Consider the following 21,134-nt stretch of genomic DNA (forward strand, 5'->3'; position numbering starts at 1 on the left):
ACTATGAGAAACTCCCAATTGGATATCTCTGACACTGGTACAGATCCACAATGCATCTGTAACTTGGACTCTTAGGGAATTGTCTGGAACATTGAGATGTTAAATGACTTGCCCATGGTCACACAGCTAGCACGAGTTAGAGGCAGGGTTTGAATCCAGATCTTCTTGCCTTCCAGGCAGGTCCTCTATCCCATATATTGTTCTGCAACTTCAACATTTCTTATATACCATATATTGGGAAACTGTCTGCCCTGTATTGTTCAGCAGTTCTTTGTATGGAAGACAAATCTTTTCCAATAAAGAGGTTTTTGGAAATTTTGAAATAATTCCTTCCTAATATAATAAGAGTACTAAGTCTTTTATATTTTCACTTAGATTCAAAGGTTGCAGTCTGTATGTACTCACATGACATGAATAGTGGTGGGCTAAGGCTTTTCACTACATTGCTTGTTTCTCCTCTTCAGACATGGTTCTTGATCAACAAATAAGCTCTGGGCAGCTCAGTGAAGACGTCCGCCACAGAGTCCATGAAGCTCTAATGAAACAGCATCACCATCAGAACCAGAAAAAGCTGACCAACAGGATTCCTATTGTTCGATCTTTTGCTGACATTGGCAAGAAGCAGTCAGAACCAAACTCCATGGATAAGAATGGTAAATGCCTTCTCATTGTGTTCCAAACCTTGACTACAGCTTGAAAAATTACATTGTACTGTATTTCTTGTAGCAAAAGGGATTGAGTTTCTTGAAAGTCTCCACTAGTCCATGCGCATAGCCCTTGTATGAAAAAAACCTTATAAGGTAAAATCTGAAGTGTAGGGATATATTGACTTAACTTGTGCTCTAAGTTTTCATTCCCTCTAGATAAAATTCCTTATTAAGTTCATGTGGGGAAAGCCAATTGGTTACACACTTCCTAGGAGGCATTTACAAGATGCTCATGGGCAAAGCATTTACATTGCAGATCATATAACTAAAAAGACTCATGGAGGGCCCGCAGTCCATTCCACACTGTTTGCCTCATCCATCCCCCCAGACGCAGGACTGTGGCTCATATAGAGCATAATATTTTTCCTGAAAAAAAGAAACCTACTTTGGGATGACAAGATCACTGCATGCTGACAAAGGTAGTTGCCATTTGGTTCCTGGTGATCAATAATTATACATGCCACTTACGATTTGCTTCAGCCTAGCCCTGCAGTGTCTCCTTGCTTTCCTTTACTGCTCTTCCCCCCGATATAAGTGCTCTGTGCAGCAGTGGCTTAGGATTTCTACTGCCATGCATCTTCGTCAAAAGCCCTGCCTAGGAAAATGAAGTTGTAATGAGTATGGAATGAAGGTGAAAGTGAATGGAAATGATCTCTCTAACATTTCCTTCTGTTTTTCTCTCAAACTCTTTTTTAACTTGGCATACACACTATAAATTCCACTGTAAGACCAAAACATGCTTGCTGGATTATGGATAGTATGTCTTTTTTGGAGGGGCAGGAGAGGAACTATTCTTAAGAACTTTAAAAATTCCTTTAAAAAATGTGTGGAGACAAAAATTTTTTATAGATATATTTGAAACATAATGTTTCTTACTGCTCTTTCCCACATGTGATATATATACATATACAAATATCCAGGAAACAATCTTTTGCAAATACGTAAAACTAAGTCATTGAACTATTTAGGACCTGTCCTCTTTACTGCCCAACTCAACTTAGTAATACCCATTTGATTTTAAAATGATGTATTGTAATGGTTGTCATTTTTATAAAGCATTATAGATACAGGATCTCATTTGAGTCTTACAATAGCACCATGTGTTAGATATTTCAGATATTATTATCTCCAGTTTACCCATAAAGAAACTAAAGCTGGGAGAATTTAAGTGACATTGGTAGAGTCACATAGCTATTAAGTATCAAAGCAGGATTTAAGGCCAGGTCTTCTGGAATCCAAGTCTGGTACTCAGTCTCCTACACTATTCTTCTTTAAAAAACCAGTGAACCATGGCATTGTCTTAGTATAGAGAAACTGATTTTTCTGTATACATTTATAAAACTCACTAAAAGTGCTGTGGAATGTTGGAGGGGCCACTGAAAGACAGGCACACCAATACATTATTGGTGGCTCTGTGAATTAGTCCAACTGTCCTAAAAAACAATCTCGATTTATGTGAAGAAAGTGACTAAAATGTCCATATCCTTTGCCCCAGAGAGTCTGCCGCTAGTCATATGCTCTAAGGAGGACAATGACAAAAAGACCTCATGTACACACAAAAAAATTAAAGAAGTACTTTTTGTGGTAGCAAAGATAGACCTTGAAAGAGCATAAATGCCTGTTGATTGGATAAAGGCTGGGCAAATTGTAGTATATTCACATACTGGAATATTACTGTGTTGTAAGGAATATGATGAATACAGAGAAGCATAGAAAGACTTTTATGAACTGATGCTAAGTGAAATAGTCAGAATCAGGAAAATGATGTTCACTATGACTGCAAAAAATGTACATGAAAACACCAAGAACAACAAGAAAAAGAAAACAATTGAAACTAAATGTTGTAAAATTATTATGACCAAATTTGGCTCCAAAAAAGAGAAGTGAGAGGACACTTCTCTTCATATTCTCCATACATCTTTACAGAGATGGCTGACCACTGGTGTGAAACATTGCATATAATGTCAGACTTTTTTCACTATGTTGCTTAGTTTTGCTGAACTTTTTTCTTTCCTTTTTTATTATTTATTACTGGGGAGCATATGGTGGAAATGTAGGTAATGTGAAAACAAAAGCTACCAATAAAATTTTATTTTAAAAATGGAGTGTTATGGGTAGATTATGACACATAAGCACACATTTGTAAATTTTAGAGAATATTTCACTTTCTTTTTTTCTTTTTTACTACATTGTATATTTAAACCATATCCTTGCCATAATGTTCCAATAAGGTATTCATAGACCGATGGACTGCAAATTTGCTTTCTGAAACATATGGCTACTGACAAATGTTAAAACATTGGAGTTTCTATATTTAAAGGACCTGAGGATAACTTATTATAAGTAGAATATTTTTATTGTGCATGTAATGCCAGTATCTATTTAGAATGATGACTTTCAGAAACCAGAAATGGATATTTTAACTCTTTTAACTGTTGGGTCACGTCTATAACAATGTCAAAGGAACTGACAGAAAAATGAAAAATCTGGCTAACGTTTTTCAGTTTGTTCTATATAAGGTCCGAAGTAATTTTCTGAAAGGTAAACTTTTTCCTTTCTGTGGAAGCTTTTTATCATGTGAAATAACTTCTGCTTTACAAGTTGCAATGTAAGTTAGGGGCTCATTCAAAGAGGCAGTGAGCTTGCAACATAAACCTGTTAGTTTGTCCCTCTTTGTTGTGAGAATAGCTTTTTGCTAACTAACAAGAGGAGGAGAGAAGAGAGAGACAGAGACAGAGACACAGAAAGAGAGTACAAAAGAAAATGGATGACTATATTGTAGATAGATAAACAAATGAACAAAATAAAAACACACTTTATCTACTTGTATTTCTTTAACCTGAATTGCCTAAACCAACTTACTCAGTTAATATCTGTAGACAAATAAAGTCGCAGTGGTCAATATTGCCCTAAGTCTATTACTATTAGAACTCTTGCTATAATATGAAGTCTCAGTATGTATTTCATGTATTTTAGTGGTGAAACTATTCCAGATTAAATAAATAGCCACTATGAGTTTGAGTCAGAATAATCCTAGAATGATTCTATCCACCCAGTCTTAATCTGTGTTAATCTCCATAGCAAGTCACACTTTATGGTAGTGAGAAGCCAGCAATATTTCTAATATGATTTATAAAACCAATTAAGGATTATTTGCAGTGTGCTGTAAGGTATGGTTTTCTATGAGAAGCCTTGTAATACCTTTTGTGGTACTGTTTTGCTCCCCCACATACTTTGCATAATTATATACATTTGTGGGGATCTGAAAATATGCATAAGCTTTACTATTCAGGAAAATGAAGCTCTCATCAAGCAATGAAGTGTAAAAGACCTTATTAACAGAGTTCTTGATCTCTTTTAAAGACTCTAAAAACTGACAAACTATGGGTAATGGGAAAAATCACATGATTTTTATAGCTTTGAGTATGAATTTCATATTACATCCTACAATAGCTCATTGGATCACAGATTTAAAGTTAGAAGGAATCTCCAAGGTCATTTAGTCTAACCCTTCATTTTATAGATGAGGAAGCAGACCAAATGAGATCAAATGACTTGCTTGAGACCACACCTAAATGACAAAACCAGGATTTGAACGTAGGTCCTCTGATACCAAACCCAATGTTCTTTTGACAGATGTAGACTGTAGAATAGACTGTATTTAAACAGTAGTATATACAACAATGTATATCATTAAAGTCAATTTCAAAGCATGAAAATAACATCCTTTTCCTCATATTAAATCAGTATTTTTAAAAATCTAGTAATAGAATGTTTCAAGCAAAATGGTTGACTTATTATTCTCTCCAAATTATAGTGAAGAAATCTTCTAAGCTGAAGGTTCTTAGAAACACTAAGATCTCTCCCAGTTCACCCTCGCCCCACTCCCCAAGAGTATGGGTAGAGGCCTTTACCTCATACCGGATGTTCATCTACTTCTGAAAAGAACTAGTTTTAGTTCTCCCAAAAGCCAACTGGTGTTACTATACAGGAGGCCAAGGGAGACATATAGAATGTTATTTCTCCCTCTTCTAACTACTTGCCTCCTCGGAACATGCTAACCATTAGTCTTAGAAAACCTTCATTTAAATGCAAATTTCCCCTAAGACATCTTTCTTCTGGGCTCCCATCCTTTGGACTGGACTCTCAGGATGGGGGGTAGAGAGTGCTTCCCCCACCCCAAAACTTTTTAGTTTTACATTTTTAGCAACTTATGGTAGCGTACCTCAACTTCTAATATATTTGCTTTATACTTTATACAAGTTTCTTTTGTTTTCTGCACATTCTTTACAGGGCTAAGATGTCAGAGTGCTATGGATTTACCATGCATTTTTAATGCCGCCATGCTGTGTTTAACTTTCACTTTTCATTAAGCATCAAAACTGTGAGAATTAGACGCCTGATTCTGATGTTCCAATAAAAAGTGACAGTTACATTTGGCATAATAACAGAAAAAATGATAGAAAAATAATATCGACTTTGACTTTAGAGCCCTGGAAAGGGTGTTGGTGAAAAGTGCTCAAAATAAATGTATTGAGAGTATTTGAATTATTCCTTTGAAGCCAAGAGGATCTAGCTAAAAATAAATCTTTGACATTATATCCAGGCTTCTTGTCATAGATGACCTAGAAAACAAATCTATGTATATTAGCACATTGCATATCAAAAGAGGTGAGAAGTTTGGATTAGAACTCTGTTACATCATGTACCTCAGATTCCCCTGGGGAATAGAGTACTTTGTTCCCTCTTTTCATGACCCAGCCCCTATAGTTTTTACTGTCATAGTCACTTCACTGTGTTCCTCTTTCTTTACTAATTCTCAATTTCCCTTTAGTATATATATTTTTTCTCATCCCTAGGCTTCTTACTCCACAGCGGTGCTACATGTTAAGGTCCCAGCATAAAAAGGACGTCAGAGGCTCCAGACCCTAATTAGAGAAACAGTACTCAGGGCAGCAGCAGGTTGCTAAAGAAAATTTGGTTATGGGGCATGAGAGGACTACTCTAGGTTCAGTTAGACTTATATCATGTAGAATAATGCATAATGTGAAGTAATGAGATTGATTTAAGTGTGGAAAGTTGTCTTGTCATTGTAGAGCCTTAAAGATACTATACTTTGTTTTACTGTGAGAATTAAAATGTTTCTCTACATTCAAATATTTGCACTCTTTCCTGGTTTCTTAAACTCATCATAGATCTCAAAAAGTAAAAAAAAAAGTGATCTAATCTGGCTTTGCCTTTCAGTGGGCAGGGGAAGCTAGAATAATAATTCTTGAGAATTCAAAAGAGAAATTCTAAGGGGAAAATTTTGTTTAAAAAAAATGTAAGCAGTTGACAGAGTTAATCCAGCAAGCATAACAGGAAAACCTTGTTGAATGAAGATTCAGGTGACATGGCTAGCAATGCCCTAGAGCAGAACCAATGAACAAATAAGAGCATGTTTGTTTTAAAGATTCATTGACTTAGATAAAGTAGGCCACTCAGTCTTTCTCTGATTATAGAGTAAGGCTGGATTTTTGTCCTCTATTTAGCATGCTATGTTTAGTGGGTTGTTTCTTGTATTTCATTAATTATTCAGAGGCTTACTAATCTCACTCTGAGATGTGTTACTTGCATCCTTTTCATACTATTGAACTATAACTCACCTAATCAACATTTTATGAATATTTACTCTTTCTTTCTCCACATCTCCTGTTCCCATGAGTAGATGTATATTGTACATGTTTGTAACTTTGTCATTCATCTTTATATTTCTTTATTTTGCTCTGTCTTGTGTCTGTCTCTAACAGGCTCATCTCATCTTTGTACTTCCCTCATCTCCTACCCTTTGGGTACTCTAAATGCTCGTTGAAGGTTTCTGAGGTAGTGTAAAACCTATCCAGCTTGGGATCCAGGTCAATAGTAATGTACATCCATGTCTTCATACTAGTCTCTTTCTACTGCACACATATATGAAGTAATGAAAACATAATGCAATTCACTTGGGCCATTTATTATTCTTCTGATGGTTGGTATTTAGTCAAATAAACCAACTAAGAGTTATTTAGATTCATTTTTAAACAAATTTTTGATTGTTTTTAAAACACATATCATTATGTTGAGGAAGAAGATATTTTTACAAATGTTAGATTTATATGAGTTCATATATTGTAGAAGTTATTTCATATAAGACCATGTTTTAAGACTGCCTCTTTGCAGTTGCTCAGATACGTCATCCCTCAGACCTGGAATGCACTTTGTTCAAACTCCACGTCTTATATGTCCTTATTATCTTGTAAGACTCAGCTCAGGTGTCACCGTCTTCATGAAGCCCACCCTGAAATCCCCAGCTGTTAGTGGTCACTTTCTTCTCAAATATTCTATGATAAGATCTGATATCTCCTTTACCCTCCTTTACTACTGATCCTGTGTTATACTTATAAAATGTAAGGTCCTCAAGGGCTGAAACTGTTTGGGTGTTTTGGGGTTTTTTGTTGTTGTTGTCAATGACTTGCATTTATTAGATACTTAATGAAAGTTTGTTGAATCTAATTCTTTAATTGCAATGGAATGACCTGTGAAACAGACTTAACATTATGATATCATCATTGGTCACATATAATGCATTTGGCTCCTTCTAGGTCTGCACCATATCCATTCTGGTTTGCCCCTTCAGAACACATGGGTATTTTCTCCTTCTTCTCCTACAGTATGTGTAAATGATGGATAGAGTCTCTTTTGTCTGTAGGGTTATGTTTTACATGGGGACCTAGAGGAAAAGGTGATAATGTCTCCAAGAAAAATGCACACATTTAAATCGAATGGATACAACATAAGAGGCACTTTGTTAATATGCAATTTTAGTGAAAAATCTCATATTGAATGTTCAGACATTGTTGCAAATTGCATAGATTTAGAAACCAGTTCTCTTTGAGTCTAATAGTTTAGAAAATGAGTATACTGCTATATAAGAAATAGTAATGGATAATTCTAAATTACTCAAGTGTTTACATTTTTAATATTCCTGATCACTTACCAATTAGGATATTAAAAGCTGATATTATTGGTTAAAACTATTATCTCCCCTTGTTGCATTTTTAGAGAAAACTTCAGATGAATCAACTCCATTACTGTACATAAAGGGTTAATATTGAATATAGCATTTTACGTGACCAAACAGGGGACCAACTTCTACAATTTATGAACTCATCTAACTCTTCCTATTTATTAGTCTTTAGAGGTTTCGCATAGAGTCAATGAATGACCATTGTAATTTTTTTGCTAGTTTTGCGTGTGTTCACTTCCATGTTTTCAAAGGTAATCCGACACCTCAGTAACAGGTATATTTGCACATTATAACAACTGGTTCACTTGAAGAAATGAGAAATATGTGCAAATGTTTAATGGGCATGGTAAAGAATGTATGAAGAAAAAAATGGGAGAATCAATATTAATAACTGTTGTGGAGAGTAGTGTAACGACCTTTGTCTCTTATTATGTGTGTATATGCATGTACCATGTATATACAGTTACCATTCATGAAGTTTGAAATTTGCCATTACCCACACATGTGTGCATTAAGACTAAAGAGCAAATTGAGCGAATGCTACTCTATTAACAAACACAAAAGTAACAATCTACCCTAAGCTGAAGTCCTGTTTGGAGGGCCGTAGTCTGCTTTCTGCACTGTAATTACTTACTTACTTGTCTTTGTTTCAGTACTAGATTGTAAGCTCCTTGAGGAAAAGGACAGTCTTTCTAATTTCTGTATCCCTTCTTGCACAGTGCTTTCCATATAGTAGGAGCTCAATAAACATTTGTTGAATTGAATTGAATTTCATTGGGAAAAATAATTTCTAGGTTATGTAAAATAGTGTGCTTTATCAGGAAGTATTATTCTCTGTAATAATGGCTGAGCTTGGGATTTTGTTAGAAAATATGGTTGTATTTTACATAGGATTGTGAAATTCAAGCCAATTATCACTTGCTAACATAATGACTGAAATAATCTAAAAGGACCTCAGTTCAAACAAGCAAATGATTATAGTTGACAGTGGAAGTGTAAATATAGCCCTAATTAAATTACATATCTAATACTTAGTCCCTCCCATAACCCAAGTTAGGTTTTTAGTCATTATATATGTATAGCAAAGTATCTGACCCCACTTTGTTTTTTAAGAACAAAGAAACAAACAAAAACATTTAATTTTTTTCTAATATAGAAAACAACTTATGTTTTGCCTTATAGAAATATTTACTTAACATATACTATTAAATATACTTTTTTGAATTAGATCTGTGATTTCAGTGATACAGGAATATTCTAGTGAGGAATTTTCTCTACCAATACAGGTGGACACATTTCAGCTTCTTAGAGTCTTAGAATTTCCAGAGACACTGAGAAGTTAAATGACCCAGAGTCACATAGCCAGGGTATATCAGTCAGTGGTGTGACTTAAACCAAGGTCTTCTTAACTCCAAATCTAGCTCTCTATTCACCCAACCATGTTGCCTTTCCATGCCATCTGATATTAACAACTTTTAATTCACATCTAATAGCTTTTGAGAGGAATTCCAAGCTTTGAGTCCTCTATAAAGTTTGGAGGGCTCTTTTCATTAGAAAGATAATGTACTTTAAATACCTGGCTCAATAATAAAAGATAAAGTCAACTGATGGTTTAGATTACTGGATACACTGCAATGGAGCTCCATTTGTTTTTCTGTATTCAACAGAGGAATAGGGACTGAACTTGTGTTTTCATTGGCTTAAGGAATACATGGATGAGGAAGCTCCCATTTTCTATGTATAGCGATACTTATGCTGCTGCTTATTATTATTAGAAAGTCGCCTACAGCAATGAAAAAAGAAATGAAATACCCAAGGCCATATAGACACTATGAGTTAAAAGTAAGATTTGAACCAAAGTCTTTGTAGTATGTCTCTATCCACTACACCTTATAATTTCCCTTTTAAGGCTGAGTTTAATAGATCCTAAGCATGGTAACTGCTCTGCTACAGAGGAAAACCCGATCTATAAATTGACTCTTAAATGAATGACTTAGCACCAGGTTTCCCCGAAATGCTGATAAACTGAGGAGAGAGGTGCCATTCCCTGGCCTCAATGGGATCTGTCCTGCCTCTCCTACCCTCAGGGTGGAATGGTGGAACAAATCATGCCTATTTGCAGCTAATTATAATCTAGAACTAGAAAGTATTTTCCATCGTAATCTACTAAGAAAAATGAAGTTGTAAAATGAGGTTCTTAACAACTCCAAATATATTATTGTGCCCCAATTCCCTGGTTTACATTACATATTATATATAGTCTATCTATGATTTATAGTCTTTGATTTTTGTCTGAGGTTATAGGTTAAATGATTTGCCTACTGTGGGCACCCAATTAATAAGTGTCAAAAACATATGAAACCAGGTCTTCCTGAGTCCAAATCCAGGAGTAACAGAATTGCCTACAGTATGCTACTATAACATGCTTCCATGTATAATATCACATATACATATATCTACATACATATACATATCTACATACATATACATATCTACATATACATACCCATATATCTATATCTCTATTCATATATCTCTGTCCATATGGAGATGTAATGAGGCTGGATGAGTCCATAGAGACCATCCCAGGGATTAACTCCCTTGGAAACTTCCAGAATATCCTTGAAGTTCCTAAAAGTTCCCAGGGGACCTCTGCCAGATAGATGTATGTAGATGGAGACAGAGATACCAGTACATATGCATACACCTTCACAGGCATATATGGGCAGGTAGGCAGTGCAGTAGATAGAGTGCTGGACCTGAAGTCAGGAAGATCTTCCCAAGTTCAAATCTGGCTTCAGATATTTACTAGCCATGTGATCCTGGGCATAATTCTACCTCAGTTTTCTCATCTGTAAAATGAGCTGGAGAAGGAAATGGCAAACCACTCCAGTATCTTTATCAAGAAAACACCAAATGGGATGACAAAGAGTTGGACATGACTGAAACAACTGAACAACAACAAACACGTGCATATACATATACATGGAGAGGGTCTGAAATTTAGTCTTAGAGAGATGTCTAGAGCACTAAAAAGTTTAGTAACTTGTTCTGGGGCACAGAACTCATATGTGTCAGAAGCAGGACTTAAAACCCAGGTTTTCCTGTCTTCAAGGCTAACTTTCAAACCACTAGATTTTATCTTAAAGTACAAAACTTCTAAATCCTTTCCTAGTAATGAGTGATGGTGTTTATCGATAATCACTGTCATTAAGTTATTACTTTGTCCACACTTCATAATCCTGGAACAGGGATAACACAAATTAGTGATCTGCAAATAATATCATATCAAATTAAGATGTGTAAAAATGCGTATGCGTAAATACCGAAACATATTGAGTGATTTGAGAGCTGTTTATTAAACAGCCTGTGCTACAAATATAAAAATGAAAACATAGTTTACTTAATGTAGCTATAGATGTTGGCTTTTTAAAAAATATATTTTTTATCCAATTGAAAATTACATACATGAATGATTTTACAATAATTTTTAATCCTCCTTGTGTGTTTGCTGATGTATTAAAGGAGAGTTTTCTCAAGTATTTTTGTATTTTATTGATAAAAATTGCTACAAAGAGGTACTCCTTATTTATTTGACAAACATTCAATTCAACAAATATTTATTAGATGCTTTCTTTTGTAAGGCACTGTGCTAGGCTTATATATTTATTAATGAAAACTTTATTATCCAAAGTGTTATTACAGAAAAGTATTCAGTAAATTTAGGTTTAAATACATCTAATGTTCTTGTTCATGAAAACAAGAAGAAGTGATGTGAAACTGGTGATTGAAGACATCTGTTCGTGGCAAAATGCGTTACATTAAAGGTTTTTTTTAATTGCAGTTGTAATTTTGAGAATGGTAAATTGAATGGCTGCTAATGAACAGTTCACATTCATAACTGCAAGTCTGCAGCTAGAAATGGGAGAATGGAAATGGTTTCTGTATTTAATTTTGACATTTTGGAAAAGTTCCAGATTCTGCCTTGAAACAAATGAGAAATTAGAACTTTTTTCCATTATTTGGGAATAACTCATGTAACCCTGAATAAAAGTTGTTTTTAACTTTAGCTTTAAAAAAACTCTATTATTTCATTTTATTCAGTGAAATTAAAAAAAATACGTAAGTTCTATCAACTTTTGTAAGCCATTTTAATTTTCAGGAATCATGTGTCCTAAGCACTGACCTAAAAAAATGATCCCTGTTTGATAGAGTTAACTATGTAAAAGGCAAAATGAATATGATACTTGCTAAAAGTATTGTTCACACTTAGTAGTTTTAGGTTCCATACACAGAGTAAGTATGTTTTAGTGGACATCTGAAAGACAGTGATATTTGAGACTGTAAGTAGAATAGTCCAGAGAAATTCAAAATTAGTGTAGGTTTGAGTACTTAGAAACAATTTCATGGAGGCAGTACTTACTACAGACCATGAGAAATAAGGCAGGCTTCCTTACACAAATGGCAAAAAAAAAATGAAAAGAGAAAAAGAAAGAGTTCATTTCTCATATCTAAGGACTATGAATATAGTGAATGTAGGAAAAAATTCCCAGACAATGAGCTTCAGACTTTTATGCTCTCCTGATTTCAATAGTAAGGGTAGGGCCTGGGTCATGTTCACCTTGTGATGAAAGGTGTGAGTATAATTTGAAAGGGAAAAGACCAACATGAAAATATAAAGCCAACTTTAAGAAATTAGCTTTTCCATCACAACAGGTTCCAAGTGGCTTTATGATTGCAAAGAACTTTTTTGTGAATATTATCTAGTCAACAAAAACCTGATATAGAAAAATTTTATGAATCTTTTCTGGTCACCAAAAATCTGATATGAGCCTACCTTTCGCCCCATATCCAGCTTTAATAATGAAATACCTCGTATTATGCCTTACTGGGGTTAGTTGAATGCCAGTATAATTCAAGAGTTTTTTGATCACTACATTTTCACCGAGCTCTTTCTTGTGCTAACAACATATTTGACTAATGGTGAAATTGAGCCTCACTTCTGTCCAGTAGTCAGCCCAGTAGTTCCTGGTTTTATACAATATACAAGTAATTCTCCATGGAGCTCTCTTCTAAATAGAGTTCTGTCAAAGCCAAAGTCAAATAATCCTTGTTCTTCAAGGACATCATGGGTTTCATAGGAGTAGGAAATGTGCTATGATGTTTTCAAAATGAATTTTAACTCTTAATTCCTTAAATTTTATCAATCCTATCCTTTTTTTAATCACCTGAAATTAATATATTCTTTCTTATTTTGGAAACTTTAAAATGGCTAGATTTTTTAAAATATTTGTTTTTAGGAACTGTCTTATGGAATACACTGTAATTTGAGTTCGACACAGAGATTTTAAAATGTAATTTGGAAGTATGGTATCAATTTTTTTCAAGTTACTTTGACTCAAATTTTCACTTTGAGAGTTGGTTTCTATTATCTCATCTGAGTTCTCCCATTTCTATATGCAACTTTTTGTCTGAGAATGTGCCTGTTGATATAGCTATATCTATAATGACCCTTCATGCTCGCATATTTCATAATCCAGTAGGAAACACATAGTAGTGTAGTTACCTGCAATTCGCACTTCTCTTAATAGTTCTAGAGTCATGTAAGTATAGTAATTGCTTGTATTTTGTAATGACAGTCTTTTTTTTTTAGCAGCTCAGGTTGTTTCTCCCCAGTCTACTCCAGCCAATGTTGAAAATAAAAATGATGTGAGCAGAGAAAACAGCACTGTTGACTTTAGTAAGGTAAATTAATTGTCAATTTTGTTTTTACATTTCTGTGGCATGTGTAAACTCATTGATTTTCTTCGAGAAGTTACCAAACCGTATTTCCAATAAATTTTTGTGTTACTATAAATGTTGTTTTTGCATGAACGATATTTCATTTCTCAGCCAAAATCCAATGTTTAGGTACAGACAATAGTGACATTTTATTCAAGATATAAGGTTTTGCTAGCACTAAAAAAAGCACTTATATATGCAAATTTTATGCATCAGGTTGCAGCCATTTAGCAAATGTGTCTCTTTCAATTAAAAGAATAGGTTTTCTTAACCTAAGAGAATTTGAAGATTAGACCCCTTCCCCATAGGGTAGTTCCACCTTCCATAGAAATATATTTATGTTTTTGTACATATGTATTCACTTGTACATGTGCATACACACACTAATACTGTATACACATATGCCTACAATGGTGCATAGTAGATAGTAATTCTGCCTTCAAGCCTTGCTTCTGCCACATAATGACTGCGTGGCCAAGCAACTTAATTTCTCAGTGCCTCCAAGTAACTAAGACTTAAAATGAAAGAACAATTGACCATGTGTATTGGCAAAAGGGGTTTCTTCAGTAGTACCCTGCACCAATGAAATCAGAGACTTGAAAAAAATACTAAAATATATCTACCCGCATACACATGTGTATGTGTGCATGTGCATATGTGCACATATATTTGCATGCCTCTTCTTAGAATGTCCTTTAAGTATTTTTTGCTTACATATTTGTAAAAAAAAAAAAAGGAAAAAGAAAACCCAAATGAATGCATCATTGCTCACACAGAGGCATACTCTAGGATGTCAGGCATGGCTTACTATCTGAACATGTAACATATTGGGATATATTTTAAATGAAATCACAGAAAATAAAACTGGCTCACATAATCAAAGCACAGATTTGATTGAAGGCACATATTCAATCCCGTACTGAAATGATCTCTGTTATCAGTCAAAGAGAAGTGAGTACATGAACCATTTTTTCTGTAGCCTAGCTTATATGCTGGTCTCTGCCTGATCAAGGACCATGAAGCGAAAGGAGTTTCAACTATGGCTGATAAATGAAAAAATGACAATACCCTTGATTATGTTAGGAAAAGAATGTACAAAGACATGGGTCCAAATAGTTGAAACAACAGTTACCTAGGCTAATATGTAATAAAAACATACTATCAGAGTGGGACTGGAAGCCATGATTCCAGAGGACCAAAGAGGAGAAATGCTACACATCTCCTGGCAGAGAGGTGACGGACTTAATCTGTAGAATATGACCCTCATTTTTGGACATGGCTGATATGAGAATTTGTTTAGTTTAGTTTGACTATGTGTTTTTGTTACAAGAGTTTTGTTGGGGAGGGGGAGATGGAAGAGAGAGAAAATAAATGCTTATTAATCAAAAAATAAAATTTAATTTGAAAAAGAAATGGGGGAAGGACAGGGGATGAGCTAAGGGAACTCATTTGACTCAAGCTTCTAACGACTAATCTTGAGCTGCTTTATGGAATCTGGAATCTGTCTGCCAACCAGCCTAACTGATCCAGTTCTAGTTCCAAGCATGTATGTTCCCTCTGTTGCCTGGCTGAGTATCCGCAGCAGCATTTTACACCAGCTGAAGTCTGTTAATTGTGTGTGCAGGGACTGGGAGGCCAGCAAAAAGGGCATAATAGTCCATGTGGGATGAAACAAAAGCTTGAAAAAGGACCTCCACATCAGCAAGAGAGAGAGGTGAGGGTGTACTCTGGATCCATTTCTACAGTAGTTAAAAGCATAATTCACCATATGGAGACACATGGTTCTAAAGTTAGGCCAGTATAAATTTATTCCATCCATCAATTTTTTTTAAGCTGTTTTTAAAGCATTTTGCATCTTCATTCATCTGACAGCTGGAATAGAATTACTGTCTCAAACAGGCATACACAGAATTCAAGTGACATTTCTGGTACCTGAAACAATAGTGTATGAGGATAGTGGCACAAGTAACTGCTTTACTTTTATACAGACTTTCACAGTGTAACAAGGTCACATTTATTATTTTTTTTCAAAAGCAGTACAGAATGCAATAAACCAAATTGCCCTGCCTTCCCAAGAAATCACTTTAAATTTTTTTTAATTTTGTAACCCTGTGCCCTTGTCTTCATGCATCTTTAAAAAAAACCACTATTATATCGTGTTCTTATAAAAAACACTTTCACATTGAAAAAAATTATGTATAGCAAATTAGAAAGATTTGTTTCACCTTTGTGATCCTATGTGTTATTAAGAAGTTGTAGTTAGATAAATATAAAAAGCAGACCTACTTTCCATTAACCTTTTCCATATCCATGTATATATAATATTGATATTTTTTAGAAAATCCACTATTTCACTGGCTTTTCCAGTTTCTTAAAGGCATAATTTAAATGGTTAAAGCAAAAGTTCAATTATTAAATTTTTTAAAAAATTTATCTATATATATATATATATATATATATATATATATATATATATATATCTCAACCAAGTTACAGGTTTAAGCTTCTTGCTTTTCTGTCCTACTGGAAACAGATTTTGGATTAAACTCCTATGAGGGTCTACCTTATTTACATCTTTATGAGGAAGGAACCTGAAAAATATTAGAAATATTTTTTGCTTTTTAACCAGGGAGAATAGAAGAAGACAAGAGCAACAGTTATCCCTCACTTCAAAAATGTCTAGCACCCTGCTACCATGGGATTTTTTCTAGTTTCTTTGGCTCTTAATAAAAAATTCAGTTTTGTTTAGAAAAAGTTCTGGGAATTTCTCAAACATGTTATCTATTTACCTGGAAATTTTTAATGTTTTAGCTCGTTGTTATATTACTACAAAATTATTATACACCGCTCATGTTTGTAGCTCCAAAGCTTATGAAAACAATAATTGCTCTTTCAAACGTTATTAAGACAAAATGGATCCCAAGCCTTCTCACATTACCTGCCCCTGTTATCTATCTACATGATTTTTACATTGCAATTGAGAACAGCATCGTATGTGTAATTTTACAAGATGGTAGGAAATAGAATTTTGCCTTTCTGTATAAATGTGGTCATTTAAAATGCATGTTAAAATATTGAATTTCCCTTTTTATTCCAAACCAACTCTTGGTGAATAAATAAGTTCCCACATTTATCAAACATTGTTAGAGTTTCTTTCCTTCGTAATAAGCCCCAGCGGCCCTAAATAGCTGATTTCTACATGTACACAAGACCTCATCAGTCTATGTTGAAGTATTTGATTTGCTAAAAAAGAAAAGATTTTTAAATTACCTAATTTTAGAGCTGGAAGAGACTTCAAGCATCACTTAGTCTATTGTCCTCATTTCACAGGGTTTCACAGAGGAGGAAACTGAGGGCCAAAGAGTGAAGTGACTTATTAAGAGCTATGCAAATTCGTAGGTGACAGGGACAGAACTCGAACCTGGACCTCCTGATTCTCTGGTCAGAGGTCCTTTCCAGTATAATGGGGAGTTTTTTTGCAAAACGTTTTTCTAAAACCATTTCCCTCTTCCCTTCTCCCTCTGAAATGAACATTAAGGATTTAAAACTTTCCTTCCAACGTGTGCCCCAAACATTTTCTCTACCATAGGGCAGCACAGAGTGTGCTCTCAAAAGAAGGAGGTCAAGAATGTGAGGTGGTATTCCTGTACTCTTAGGTCTCACTTTTAGTCTCACTACTAACCCATTTCCACGATCAGTATCCGAAATGACACAGCCCTGGCCCAGACGAAATTTTTTCCAAACTAATGGGACATTCTTATCATCTCTAGTTCCAAACTGTGACAGAGTGCCTGGAGCAAAGTCTCCATCCTCTTTTGTCTAGATACAGGGCCTAGGAGAGAGAATGCAAATCTTGACTGAAAAGGAACCCAAAAAAACTAAGCCTGACTTTGTCAAGGTCACATCCAGATCAGATGCTAACATTTAATTAGGAGTTTTCAGGGCTATGCTTGTGTTTGGACCCATTCTAGAATAACCTCCAGGATAGGACTCAACACCAAGATTCTTTAGGCTTTAGCCATGACAATAGGCAGTCACAGATGTAATTTAACACACTCTCTTAGACCAAATTCAGTTCAAGACAGAATATCGTATGCTCTCCCAGGAAGTGTAGACATGATTGATTCATTTTTATAATCTAAAAGCACCTTCAAAAATGGAGAAGGAAATGATGGACATATGTGTTTTTTAAAATGTGCCCCTAAGAATCAAAATAGAAACCAGTACATAGACCATTCAGTTCAATTCAGCTCAATAAAGGCCTATTTAGTGTCCACTGGAGACATAAAGATAAGGGAAAGCAACAATAATGGAACAGTCCCTGACTTGAAGGAGAATACATTCTCCTGAGGGAACATGACATCAAAACATAAATATACAATCTAATTTGAAGAAAAGGAAAGTACTAAGAAGTAGGGGTAATAGGAAGGGCTCCCCCAAGGATATTGTACCAGAATTGAATTTTTAAGGAAACAAATTTTATGTGTAAATAATAATCTCACGTTTATATAAGCACTTTGAAGATTACAAAGTTATATTATTGGGCATATATCCTATACTCTTAGGTCTGTCTTTTAATCTCACCATTAACCCCTTTCCATGATCAGTGTCCAAAATGATACAGCCCTGACCCAGACAAAATCTTTCCCAAACTAGTAGGACATTCTTATCATCTCTCGTTCCAAACTGTGGCAGAGTGCCTGGAGCAAAGTCTCCAAGCATATTATTTGAAGTATTATTAAGCATTATTTGAAGAAACTTGAGTTCAGGTGAGGGAGTAACTTATACACGGTCACCCAGTTAGTACGTAAACTGGAGTATGACCCCAGATCTCCTGACTCCAAGCTCAGTGCATATTTTATTACTTCTTTGCTGTCCCCTTACCGTTATATCTGTGACATTTAGCTAAGTGATCTCTACAGACAAGGTGACCAAAGACTGCCTCTAAGTCTAAAGATAAGAAAAGCATCAGACAAGCTCATAGCCAGGGAGTCTAGGGCTCCATTTTCATCAAAAATTGATTACAGTTGTGTTTTGAATAGTCTAAGCCATTATAGTCTCTTTCTCCAGAAATCTCCATTTTCACCAAAATATAAAATAAAATCAGTCCTCTGGAATTTTAATCCCTTAGTAACCACCCTAGGGGAGACACACAACTCAAACAATGGCGAATAAAGGAATAAAAACAAGGCTATTCTCCATACCTAAATTTCAACAAGTCCTTAGCTTTGCTCAGTTCTGCTACTAATTGCCTTATAAAAAGCTGTGGCAAAATCTGTCCTCTATTCTTTCTGTTGCTGTTGACCTTTTCTAGATCACTAGCACCACAGGAACTTGTGATGAAGTCTTTTATACACTGTTTTTCTGTAGGAATCTGGCTGAGCAGAGATGCTTTGCATTTTTCTTTTCGTAGTATACACTCTGCACATCTTTTGGGGAAGGGTATGAATAATAACTCCCTAAGACTGTTTACTGAAATTGTTGGTGCAAAGATTCAAACCGATGGTGGGGGGGGTTTCTGTTTATCATTACAAAATTTAACAATCTACAAATGATAAGATGTGATTTCCTCACCAGAGAAGAGAGAGCAAAGATAAATTTAATGTGTGTGCCTTTAAACCACTAAGAAAGTAACCATTTTCACATACATATAGATAATTTACTTCCCTTAATATTTGTTTGGACCTATTATCTAATCCATGTGGGTATTCCCTCTAGCAGTGAAAATCATAATCTGTCCATGCCCTACCGTCTTGTGTAATTCCTCTGTAAATCCTTAAGAGGATATGCCCAAAGCGCTCCTTACTCTTGTTCTTTTAATATTTCAGAGATACCAGTATGGTGCTCAGCTTATACATTTCTTGCACCACATTTTCAGTTCATGACGGACTCCCCTTCTTTTCCGTATTTTAATCCGCTTGTATACACCGACCCACGAAAACGATCAACTCATCAGTTTTCACATTATAAAAATTGACCAATAAAGCTAGATCCTAATGTTGCTGTAGTTCATTCTTTTTTCAGTTGCGTCTGACCCTTCACGACCCATTTAGGGTTTTCTTGGCAAAGATACTGCATTGGTTGGCCATTTCCTTCTCCAGCTCATTTCCCATATGAGAAAACCGAGGGAAACAAGAGTTAAGTGGTTTGTCCTGGGTCACACAGCTGGTGTCTGAAGCCAGATTTGAATCTTCCCAACTCCGGGCCCTGCACACTATCTACTGTGCCACCTAGCTGCTCCAGATCCCTATTAGTGTGAATAATAAATACCCTGAAATGGTCCCATTATTTGAATTTGCACTGTATATTTCCACTGAGCTGGAACCAATAACCATATTTAACATAATTATTATTTTGAATAGTGCAAATCTGAATACATGCCATCCTTAGAATTCTTTATTCACACTATTTGTGATCTGGTTTTAATTTTAGTGTTCATCTTGCAGAGTAATCTTTAGTTGAATTAAATTATCTATCTCATTTGTTCAAGTCCTTGGCATCCTTTCTTTATTCTGTAGTCCTGCAAATGAAATACCAGAAGAGGACAGTATTGTTTTTTTTATTTACCTGGACTGGATACATTTATCCTCTCAGACTATGGGGTAATCCATTCTTGCCCATCTATGTGCATCCCTTAACTTTGTTTTTCAAATGTTGCTACTGGGCCATGTAACTTTCAATTGAGAGAGAACCTCTACATTTGATGAAGGTTTGCCAAAAGAAATAACTTGGCAAATTCTGAATTCCTCAAATAAGGCAGTCTTTTGAAATAGATACTGGAGCTTTTCATTTTAGTTATCTCACTTGAGCTTAGCTAGCTGTGTCCCTTGAACGTGCTCAATATTTCTTAATTCAGTGTGCTTATAAATAATGAGCAAGTAGATGGACCTAGAGGATCTGTGGAGACTCCTCAGTGGACCTGAAGAAGTCCTATGGAAGATCTTCTGTTACTTACTGCCAGCTTCTTTTCCTCTTTGAAGATTTTTATGAATTAGGTTTTTTCTGGGAATCCTTAAGGAGTCTCTCTTTAACCTGATACCGTTTTCAAATATGAGCTTTTTACTAGTCACCTGACAGCCATGTTCTGATGGCAGATTCTTCTGTGAAATTATATTTTGGATGCTGTTGAATTGATAACATTAAGAGGAGTGTATAAAGGCCTCACTTATGTTTCTATATAAATAGAAACTAATTTACATACCCATTTAATCCTCTGTTAGATAACTAGAATACTCTTTTATGTAACTTAAGGTAGTTATTTTTTGAAATTTAAATATTTAACATTATGATTTTTCTTTTAGAAACTCAAATGAATGCTGGGTAGAATTTTTGTAGATGGAAATTAAGATTTCCCCTGAAGTTACTTTGGCAACCAATTGTACACTTATTCTAAATTATTAGGATTTGTCACTTGACAATTTTCTTCCAGCAATATCAACACTATGTGCTTTTTTCATTACATCAAGGGAAATATACCTTAGTTATTATTTTCTCCTCAGAAAGATTTCTGAAATATACACCTGTTGCAGACAATTATTGAAAATATGTGCAAAATATTTCAATCTCATCCAAATGATCTTTGTGGTCTTATTGATAATTCA

At 35.0% G+C, this 21,134-nt stretch overlaps 1 protein-coding gene across 4 annotated transcripts in view; it reads left to right on the plus strand.

Moving 5' to 3' along the window:
* The window catches only part of SLC4A10 (solute carrier family 4 member 10), a 274,145-nt gene that overhangs the window by 154,214 nt on the left and 98,797 nt on the right, over positions 1 to 21,134 (plus strand). Inside the window, exons 6-8 of one of the 4 annotated variants that reach the window (XM_036743354.1) lie at positions 465 to 653; positions 13,406 to 13,497; positions 15,158 to 15,247. In XM_036743354.1, the coding sequence (XP_036599249.1) occupies positions 465 to 653; positions 13,406 to 13,497; positions 15,158 to 15,247 (371 nt within the window). The remainder of the gene's footprint in view (positions 1 to 464; positions 654 to 13,405; positions 13,498 to 15,157; positions 15,248 to 21,134) is intronic. The other 3 variants (XM_036743355.1, XM_036743356.1, XM_036743357.1) reach the window with 3 other exon arrangements.

The sequence above is a fragment of the Trichosurus vulpecula genome, chromosome 2, assembly GCF_011100635.1.
Source record: "Trichosurus vulpecula isolate mTriVul1 chromosome 2, mTriVul1.pri, whole genome shotgun sequence".
NCBI lineage: Eukaryota > Metazoa > Chordata > Mammalia > Diprotodontia > Phalangeridae > Trichosurus > Trichosurus vulpecula.